This window comes from Rhodamnia argentea, chromosome 3, assembly GCF_020921035.1.
Source record: "Rhodamnia argentea isolate NSW1041297 chromosome 3, ASM2092103v1, whole genome shotgun sequence".
In the NCBI taxonomy this organism is placed as follows: Eukaryota; Viridiplantae; Streptophyta; class Magnoliopsida; order Myrtales; family Myrtaceae; genus Rhodamnia; species Rhodamnia argentea.
In genome coordinates this window covers 32696944-32707482 of record NC_063152.1, presented here as the reverse complement: position 1 = coordinate 32707482, position 10539 = coordinate 32696944, and the positions used below count along the sequence as shown (strand labels likewise).

General features: G+C 37.8%; 1 protein-coding gene across 1 annotated transcript; it reads left to right on the top strand.

Annotated features, from left to right (window-relative positions):
• Positions 1-3516: 3516 nt before the first annotated feature.
• On the top strand, positions 3517-4409 carry LOC115754678 (transcription factor TRY-like). The gene is made up of 3 exons (XM_030693779.2): positions 3517-3662; positions 3861-3948; positions 4108-4409. Exons 1-3 carry the CDS (start codon positions 3605-3607, stop codon positions 4238-4240), a joined length of 279 nt encoding a protein of 92 aa, XP_030549639.1. The 5' UTR covers positions 3517-3604; the 3' UTR covers positions 4241-4409.
• The last annotated feature ends 6130 nt before the right edge of the window (positions 4410-10539 follow it).

Below are 10539 nucleotides of genomic sequence, written 5' to 3'. Positions count from 1 at the left end.
AACTAATGGACTAAAAAGGGTTTTATCCTACTCATCTTTACATATATAGCAAAGGGTATTCTTGGAAAAAAAAAGATCCCATTTGATTTCATTCCATGGGAAGAAATAAAATGTGACCCAAGGGAAATAACTCCTTCCTTCCTTCCTTCCTTCCTTCCTTCATCCAGACACGGGGTAAGGGGTCTCAAGGAATTTCTTGTTCTTGCATATCTGATCAAAGGGTGAATCCCAGTCGAATATTGGGCTCAATGACCCATTAAAGAAATATTGCACCTTCGTCATAAAGTCGGGCTCAGGAAGGAAGCTACCTGTCTCGATGAGATCATTTGGATTTTAGGCCCAACTGACCAATAATTAGTTAGTTCTAGTCATAGCGTCCTAACCAAAAATGTTATTCTCAGTGGTAGACGTGATCACGAGTCTAGCAATCCGCGATTTGATTGGCCTCGAGGGAAAAATGGGTAAGGCCTAGCCTGAACGAGCAATGCCTTTCTTGAGCTTGGCTCACCCACCTTGCCCCGTCTAGGATTGTGAATTTTGGTCATTTCGATACGTAAAATCTAGAAATCTTCGATCACATGTTGGGTAGGGGCGCGAAAACTTTAGGTCAAGGACGAGTGCTCAACGTAATCTTCCTATTAATCACATCTAATATCGTGTAGGAACTACAAAGTTCTACCATGAGATTAAGACCTGGCGTGCGACGTCGTTGTGGACTGAATCAGAAAAAGCGTGCTCCTCCCACCGAAAAGACAAGACCAGGGACAACGTACGAGAAAGAAGAGCGTGTGAGGGTACTGCGTCTTGGCGCGACACGAACCGATGAGTCCCATTCTTGGAGTGTTGTTGTTTGGTTCCTTCCTAATTCTCAGTTTCCTAGAATAATATGCTCTCGGTCCCATGACGTCGACGGGTCTTCGTCCGCAAAAGGTTTTCAGAGAAACCGGAGAGGCGAGAGAAAGAGAGAGACTTGCGAAATTCCAAGTCAACGCCGCGACATAGCTACGAGTCAAAGCTCTCACGTCTGGTGGCTATCACCAGCCATTCCATGCCTGACTCGTCCATTCAGATATTTGTGCGTCTTTAAAAACCGCCACGTCTAAGACAACTCGGACACAGTAATGGTGGTGTGATCATGCCATAATGATGCCTTCCTCGATTATAACAAGTGAAAAAAAATGACGCAAATAATCTCTAAACTTTTAACCAAACATATAATTTCATTTATGAATTTTTAATTTATTTAATATGATTCATGAATTTTTCATTTGCTCAATGTTCAATATAGTCATTGAAGAGTGGAAACCCTCCCTCCTTTCCTAGGAAAATTGTCAAAAAAATTTTAAACTTATTGCAATTTTGTTAATTCAATCTTAAATTTTGTAATTTTATCAATTTAGTCATAAACCTTTTGTACTTATGTCGGTTCGGTTCTAAACCTTTTTTTTTGCAATAATTTAGTTATAAACATTTTGCATTTATACAAATTCAATTTATCCAGCCAACTTTGACAGGCCGGCGCCGACGTGGATGCCGATCGGTGTTGACGGGATAATTTTTATAATATTTTTATTTATTTTTTTATTTTTTATTTTATTTTTCCTATTTTTTGCTTCATCTTCATCCTCCATACGATGAAGCAAATCCCCAAGCTTTGCAATTGAAAGACCTTCTCACTCGGGAGAAGTGAGGAGAAGTTCCAATGACTTTCCAATCATCGCCGATGCTACATGAGGCCGGCGCCTCCATTTCTGGGTGAGCTTGAGCTCTAGCTCTCCTAGGCATGGCGTCGCCAGATCCGGGTGACTCGCTCAACAATGGCGACACGATGCGATGCCCAGGCAAGCTTGGCCTCACCCGATGGCAACACCATGGACAGGTGAGCTTGAGCTCGTACAGCCATGGCATCACTAGATCTGTTTAGAAACTAAAGATTGAGCCTAATTTTGGTTACATTTGACTGAGAGCCTGTTTAGAAACTTAAGAGTGCACCATAGTGCCCAAAGTCTTTGGCTCCTTGCTTTAGTTGATGAGTGTAATCTGGTTTTTTTTATTAAGGGTGTGACCAAAAGTCGGGTCATCCCAGTTCGCCACACGAGCTCGATTGAGTTTGATTTGAGCTCAAGCCCAAGCTTGATGAAGTGTTCTGTAATAACCTCGAGCTCAAAGGGACTAGAGTTTTTTTTTTTTTTTTTTGGTCGGGAAAAGCGACTGGGGGTTAAAGATGAAGCAAAAAATAAAAAAAAATCTGAAGAAATATTATTAAAAATTGGCACGTCGGCGCCGGTCGGTCAAAATTGGTCGGATGAATTGAATTGACATAAATATAAAAGGTTTAGGACTGAATTGACGCAAAAAAAAAAATTTAGGACTAAATTGGCACAAATACAAAAGGTCTATGACTGAATTAGCAAAATTAAAAAGTTTAGAATCGAATCGGCAAAAAAGCAATAGGTTTAAGATTTTTTTGATAATTTTCCCCTCCTTCCATCCTCCCCTCCTCCCTTTCCTTTCTTCTTTTCCTCTTCCCTCTTTAAAGTTTTCACTTTGTTTGCTTGAATAAATTTCTGCAACCGATCTAGAGTGAACGTGAAGAATAGTTTTGCTATTCGTCCAGTCAACCACTGTCGAGGAGGATGTTTGAGACGTGGCTCTGCAATCTCTCCGAGATTAGGCCGCTCTTCTCTTTTGATTTGAATTTGGATCAAGAACTCTCTCAAACTACATTTAAATATAAATCTGAGAGCTCTTTATAAGTATTATATATGTGTTTTTTCAACATATTAATGTTAATATCTCTGCACATTGATGATGATGTGGAGATGTCAAACCTAGAAAGCTGGACAAAACCATTGAACATCTTCATAGGATTGACCAGTGTGCATGCATGCAGGCGAGCAAGCTGCAAAGCGGGTGATGAATATTGACCGGGAAAGCCACAACGGAACTCCAATTTCCAGGGTGTTTCCTAACTTTTCTTCTTCCTGCTATATCTATCTGTCCATCTGTACATATAAAAGATGAATTTGGATGAGAAACGCAAGCCCTGCACATGGCCCTACTCCCTATCTAATCTTCGAGCCACCCTCATCCTTTTTTTTTTTTTTTTAAATCAACGTGGTTTAAGTTTCTCTCCCTCACCAGTCATTTTCTCGACATATTGCTTTTGAGAAAAACCTATATAAAATTAAAAGCTGTTAGCCTAACAGTCTAATAATATTATCGGTCATTTTTTATCACGTGATCTTTTAATTAATTAGTGCTTTATGCAAAACATGTAGTGATGATATATGATCTGCAGTTGAGATTGTACTGTTTATGTCGGTTATTTCTGAACACGTAATTTCTCAATTAATTAGTATTTTACGTAAAATATATCGTGATGATATGTGCATCTGTAATTAATATTGTACTGTCTTGATAGTACTAGATAATACTATTACGAAAGTATTTTCCTATAAAATTCTAAGTCACCATCTTGTTGTACTTATCTTCTGTCCCTCTTTCCTTAATCGCTTAGATCGACAGTCTCATTCTCGTGCGCGACCCATCTGATCGTACCCATAATTTCCTCTCTCTCTCTCTCTCTCTCTCTCTACAAGCCATGGACGAGAGGCGACGCAGTCGCAAACAGCAGAAAAGGGCGAGCGCCAGCACGGAAGGTCTCAAGCTCGTTTCTTGCAGACAACCCAATTGATCTTGAGGCTACTTGGTCCTTAAAAGAACTTCCTTTTGATTGTTCCTTTATTAGGGAGATCGTTTCGCGAAGTTCGCAATCATCTCCACCAAAGCCCCTTGATGATTTTACCTGCTTTCTTTTCGTTAACGTGCTCACCTCGTCTGTGTAAAATCTTGTGCAGAAGTGAGTAGCATCGAGTGGGAGGCCGTAAAGATGACCGAGCAAGAAGAGGATCTAATCTACAGGATGTACAGGCTTGTCGGAAACAGGCAAGAACAAGATGTTACCCAATTCTACGTCCTTCTCTTTTTCTTATTTTTAACGTGCGGCTCCTTTCGTTGAGCCGGGCGGCCGCCTGGTTCCGCCGTAGAGAATCTTTACACCGGTCGTGTATGCTGTATTTACCTTGACGACGTGATCGACCACAGGTGGGATTTGATAGCTGGTCGGATTCCGGGGCGGAAGCCAGAAGAAGTCGAAAGGTTTTGGACAGTGAGACATGGAGATACTTTTGCTGGTAAGAGGAATGAGCATGATGATGATGACGGCCAGCGCTCGTGATTCCCAATTTTTTTTGTTTAGTTTCTCTGAATTCTTGGGCCTCTCTTTCTTTAGATTCTTACTGTAAAAAATAGAGAATTCTGTTCTATATTCTTTCGAGAATAATTCGAGTTTGTGATCACAAAAACTGTCACTCTGAAAATTTGGAATCAAGTTATTCACTTTTGTGGGGGTAGCTCTATATAAGCTTTTGTTTAGAATTGATTCCTCAATCAATCACCAGAAAAATTGTGGCTCAATGTCGGAGAACAATGCATACCTCGAGCGATAACGCACCGAGAATCGAGGAAGGCCGCATGAGATGTGATAAATTCATGTGAAATCTTTTGAGCAATTGTAGAGATCGGCATTCCATGCTAGTCAAGCCAGTCGCAGCGCTCGGAACATACGAATTTTTCGCATCTTCTTCCCGAAACGGTGGCGTTTCACGTGCGGCGAAGCGTGCGGACGGCGGGACAAGAAATTCGCTCTGCGGGGGAGCGCCTAAGCTCGATCTGCCGGTCATTTCGTTCCGTCGGCGCATGTCGCGGCACTTCGCGGGATTGGGATCTCCAGTTCGTTCTGTGTTGCGATCGAAATAGTTATCTGGGTTGTTTTTCTGTACAAGGTCGGATTTGTGTCTAGATTTGTCGCACGAGCTTCCGGGCGACAAATCTAGATTGGGTCCGGTAGAGTTTTCATTATCTTATCAGATTGGACCAATAGCCCACTCATCAAGAATCAACCGTAGACAAAGAGGTTCTTTGGATGGGCTTGAAGCCTTCAAATAGGCTGAATTTATACTTCTCCAGCATTTGCATAGAATTCTTTTGATTTATACAAAGAAAAATTAGAAAAAGACAAAGGGTTAATATTACAAAAAACTTTAAATCAGTACATATATGATAAATTTACTCCACATTAGTTTTCTCTAAATTTTACTGTCAAATTGCTCAGTTTGATAATGATGGAATTTTTCTTTTTTGGTAAAAAATGCATGGCAATTGATGTGTCTACCAATTTGAGATTTTTTTACTTTCCGTTTGCCACAAATATACTAGTTTAAGGTTTTTCGTGGTATTAACCCAATTTAATGGAAACTAACGGATGGTAAATTTACCACATATGTATCAGTTTGGGATTTTCGATGGTAAAAAAATTAATTTTGGGTAAATTTACCGTAGGTGTACCAGATTAAGATTTTTTATGATTAAATAATTAGTTCGACTTTTTCGTGGTATTAAGGGTGTATAGGGCTATAGGCTCTTAAACGATACTTTTACTTATTTGAAAAAAAAAATGGCTCTTCCGTAGAAAAGAAAATACCGGGCTAATAATGTATTCCTCAAAAGAAAATCTAAATAGAAGAATATAGAGTTGGTCAAACTTATTTAGGATAATGTTAATCGAGGTCTTACATCGTTCTTATCTACATCCATCCAGTAAACACGTGCCACGTGTCGGTTGAATACGGTCAATCGCAACGAGAAAGTCAGCAATTTAAACAATTCGAGTATGATGTAACGTAGCTGTGGAGTATATTCAAAAGGTTGCGCTATGCTTAAAAGCCTCCGAGCCATGATCCTTCTTTTCCTAGATTGCGCTTTCTTATATTCTAAGCTAGCGAAACAAAAGAAGTCAACGAGGTACATACTTCCAACCCGAATGAGAAATTATTACATGAGTGTTGCACATATAGGAAGTCGAATTTGAACTGTTGACAATGAGGCTCACGTGGATTTGACCAAATCTAACGATTCATATTCAGTTTAGTATATACACTAATTTTATTTTCATAAATATGCACACTTTTACATACAAGCCTTAATTTCAACCACCTCATGCGATAAAAAATAGGGTTGTAGGTGTCATACGTGGAGTATTCACTTAGGGAAATAATATCCTCATATGTGGAGTATTCACTTAGGAAAATGATATCCCGACAGTATTATTAGGGACAGTACAATGTCGATCGTAAATTCACACATAAGCACCGTGCGTTTTGTATAAAGCACTAATTGATTGAGAGATCGTGTGTTAAAAAATAATTGATAGTACTATCAAACTGTCAGGCTAATAGTTCCCATTCACTTATGTATGTTTTTGATTTATCATTTGTCCAAACAAAAATGCAGTCAGAGATGCAAGGTGGAAAACATGGCCTTGAATATGTTTTTTTTTTTATTTAATTGTACTGGCAAGAATGCACATGCGTTGCCGGCATGCAACAAATTGACATTTAGATGAATTTGCAAAATATTCCATCACAAAATATTTGGATTATTAATTTATAGATAGAAATTACTTACAAAATAATGAATAAATGATGTTTAAAAGAGGAAATATTTTGAGATTTGAATTTTCTATAAGGCTCTTTATAAGTTGGAAATACCTCAATCCTTAAAATCGAATGCGTGACTGATGAAATACAATTATTAATGTATGCAATTATTTATGAATAGAGTACACCTAAAATAATTAATTGAAGATTTTGGAAAAGAAAAAGAAAAATATTATAATTCTAGAATGCCCTTTTTGCTTTATACAATAGTACAAGTAGCCTTTAAGAAAATGGGTTTGTGTGCTTTGCTTCGTTTAAGTTTAAGGGTTAATACTATGAAAAATTCAAATCGATACACATGTGATAAATTTGTCTTAAATTATTTTTTTGGCCATAAAAAATTTCAAACTGGTATACCTATAATAAATTTACTCTCTGTTAGATTCCGTTAAAAATTTACTGACAAATTGTTGAGTTGGATAACATATGGTGGTTGATGGATGTACTAATTTGGATCTTTTATCCCATGTTTGTCACGGGTGTATCGCTTTGAGATTTTTGTGGTATTAACCCAATTTAACAGAAACTAACGAAGGATAAATTTGTTACAGAGACATATTTTTTGTGGTTAAAAAGTTAGTTTGGAGTAAATTTGTCACAAGGATATTAATTTGGGATTTTTGGTGGAAAAAAATAGTTTTGGATAATTTATTACAGGTATACCGGTTTGGACTTTACTGTAGTATAAAAAAAATTAGGGTATATTTTTTACATGTATACTAGTTTGGATTATTTTTTGTAGTTAATTTATCAAAGATGTATTAGTGTGGAATTTTTCGTGAAATTAAACCATAAGTTTTATCGGATACTGTAATGGAACCTATTCGTTTGCGTCGGGAAAACCCCGATTCCAAAAAAAAAAAAAAAAGATAGAGAGAGAAAGAAAATAAATCAGATTGAAAATGAAAAGAACAAAATAGAAAAGCTAGTTCTGAAAAAAATAAAAAAAAATCAAAATGAAAAGGAGAGAAAATGTCCTCACCTGATGGAACTATAGTGCCACCGGGATTCGATAAGGATAAGGACTCTTGTGGCCACTAAAAGCAACTCTTGAAAAATCTTAAAGCTGGTACTTCCGTAATTAATTTATCTCAAATTATTTTTTCTATCACAAAAAAGCCCAAATTAATATAATTGAGACAAATTTATCCCAAACTATTTTTTAGCCATAAAAAATTTCAAACTAGTATGCTCATGATAAATTTACCACCAAATTACTAAGTTAGATGACGCGTAGCAATTGAGGGGTGCATCGGTTTGGACGCTTTTACCCTCTGTTTGTTACATGTGTATTAGTTTTGGGTTTCCGTAGCATTAATCTAATTCAACGGAAACAAGTGGAAGGTAAATTCATCACAGACGTACCAATTTGAAGTTTTTGGTAGTAAAAAAAATTACTTTTGATAAGTTTATCATAAGTGTAACAATTTGAGGTTTATTATAGCAACAAAAAAAAAAGTTTAAGGCATAGTTTTCACATGTGTACCATTTCAGAACTTTTTTTTTTGGTGATAAATTTGTTACGAATGTGTCGGTTTGAAATTTTTCGTGGAATTAAATTCAAATCCTAAGTTTAATGGGATACTCTTCCGAGAACCTATTTGATTGCATCAAGCAACCCCACCCCACATCCCAAAAAAAAAACAGAGCAGAGAAATAAGAAAAGAAATCACATTGAAAATGAAAAGAAGAAGAAGAAGAAGAAGAAGACCTAGTTCTGAAAAAAAAAATAAAAAAAAAATTCAAAAAGAAAAAGAGAGAAAATTTCCTCACCTGATGGAAAGACCCCTCTTGGTGTTTAATGATAAGGATTCTTGTGGCCACTAAAAACAACTCTTGAAAAACCCCTCTTGGTGTTAATGAAAAGAGGTCATTTTCCTTGGTTTCCCACCACCACTTTCCACGAAAACGCGGTTGCAATAAACCGAGGTTCGATTCGGATTAAGATCGTCGTTCCCGACCACTACAAGCGTTTCGCAAGTTCCCGTTCCTTGACGTGACATGAGGTGGCGTCGAAAATCTAAACCTAAATGATTCGCAAATTTTCCGTCCGTCTATGTTACGTGAGATGAGATGGCTCATAGCCAGTGCCCACATCTAAGCCACATGAGAAGGCATCCACAAAGAAAACGAGGGCTATGAGCCCTCGCCGGCTACTGAGCAAGGGTCGCAAGCTCTCGCAGCGGCAGGCAAGCGCTTGCAGGCCCTCGCCCACCCCTAAAAAAAAATAATAATAAATAAATAAATAACAAAATGATTAGATTTTTTTTTTCAAAAATATTAATAAAAGTTGTGTGTAAGCCATGCCATGTTAGCAATTTCTAGCTAAAATTTGTTAGGTGGATTTAATTGGCACAAATTCAAAAAGTTTAAGATTGAATTGGCGCAATTACCAAAATATATTTATGTTATTTCTTGGTAATTTGTCCCCGAAATTTTTAGTAGTAGCTAAATACGAAAAGTGCGAGCTTCAAAGGATCGAATGCCGGGAGCGCTAGGCACGGCCCGAATCTTGAACTAAATCGAACACGTTCCGCGATCAGTTCGTTTGGCGAGATTCTGTTATTACCTATGCGCATGACAATGTCCATTTAACTGCTCTTGTCGCCGGACGGATTAACATTTATTGGGTTGGCTACATAGAATTTCAAAGTCTCACAATCTTCGTGGTCGATCTTCTGGAACGTTTAATGGGGGTCTCAGGTCCAGAATGGGGTCACTATACGCAAATCCATGATGGAGACAAATGAGAAAACTGAATCTTTGCGAAGTTGGGCGAGAAAATTCCATTGGAAAACGTCGAACCGGGCCGCGTCTCTTCGCTAAAGAGACGACAAAAGATATAATAATTGCGAAACTTTGTGCCTTTGACTATTGAGAATATGAATATGGTTCTATAAATGCACGCGCAAGCGCGTACAAAGTTGCTTTCTCAACATTAAAGTAAAATTCGTCCCAAACGAACAAAACGTTGGAGGGAAAAAAAATAAAAGGGCAATGTTCGGTGTACTGCGATTTTATCGTGTTAAAATGGTATGTTAAGTGATGTATGGCGGACTACAAACGAGCTTTTAAATATTGGGATGTGGTTCATACTCTTCATCGGGAAGACACGTGGGTTTCACTCCATAGTGAGCGAGCTCGGGTTGCAAGGGAGTTGTCCCGACGGGGGTTGCAGGGGAAGCACCCAAAGGATTTTTATAGTTTGAACTCATATTTTTTCATTGATAGTTTGAGCTTGAGCCCGTGAATAGCTACTACTATATATATACGCACATTCTTTTTCGTTTGTATTTGAGTGAGGTAACAAGTGATGTGATGTGCTAATTACGGTGGAACCTTATGCTGAACGCAAATTTAGTTTAAAAGCGAATCGGGATAAAATTTTGAAATTAAACAGACATATCAAAGAAAGAAAACGGGCTTCTTATCAAATGTTAATGGTTCATATACACGTAGTTTTTACCTAAGTTAGTAGGACGCGGGTCGAGGGCAAACATTTGTGCAATGGCTCAATACTATTAAGCAAAGGAAAAGGGAAGTCGTGGGGATTTTAAGGTGGGGGTCTATAGTTGGTACAGGGGGCCACCAAAAGTTTAATAAGTCAAGATAGATTTGATTTTGAAGGACAGATAAACGTGGCTCATAATTGGGTTTACCGGGTCAAAAGATGAGAAAATAGGATCGACAGAATTGGAATTGCGAAATTGAAGGATCTTTATTTCCTCTTTGAAATTAATTTAGAGCAACCTTTTTCACCTTGTCTTTTCTTACCCCTCAGTGTGTGAAAGCCATCTCGACATCGAGGTGATTACCATTAAATTAGGAAAAAACTATCTATGTCTCGTGCAAGAAGTTTTCTCTAGTTAAAAAAAGATTCACTTGAAATCCGCTCGATAATAGAACTTGTGTACATCATGATGTATCGAATGAGCTCTTGGCCAAATACCATTTACTTCAGACCATGATCAGTCAAATC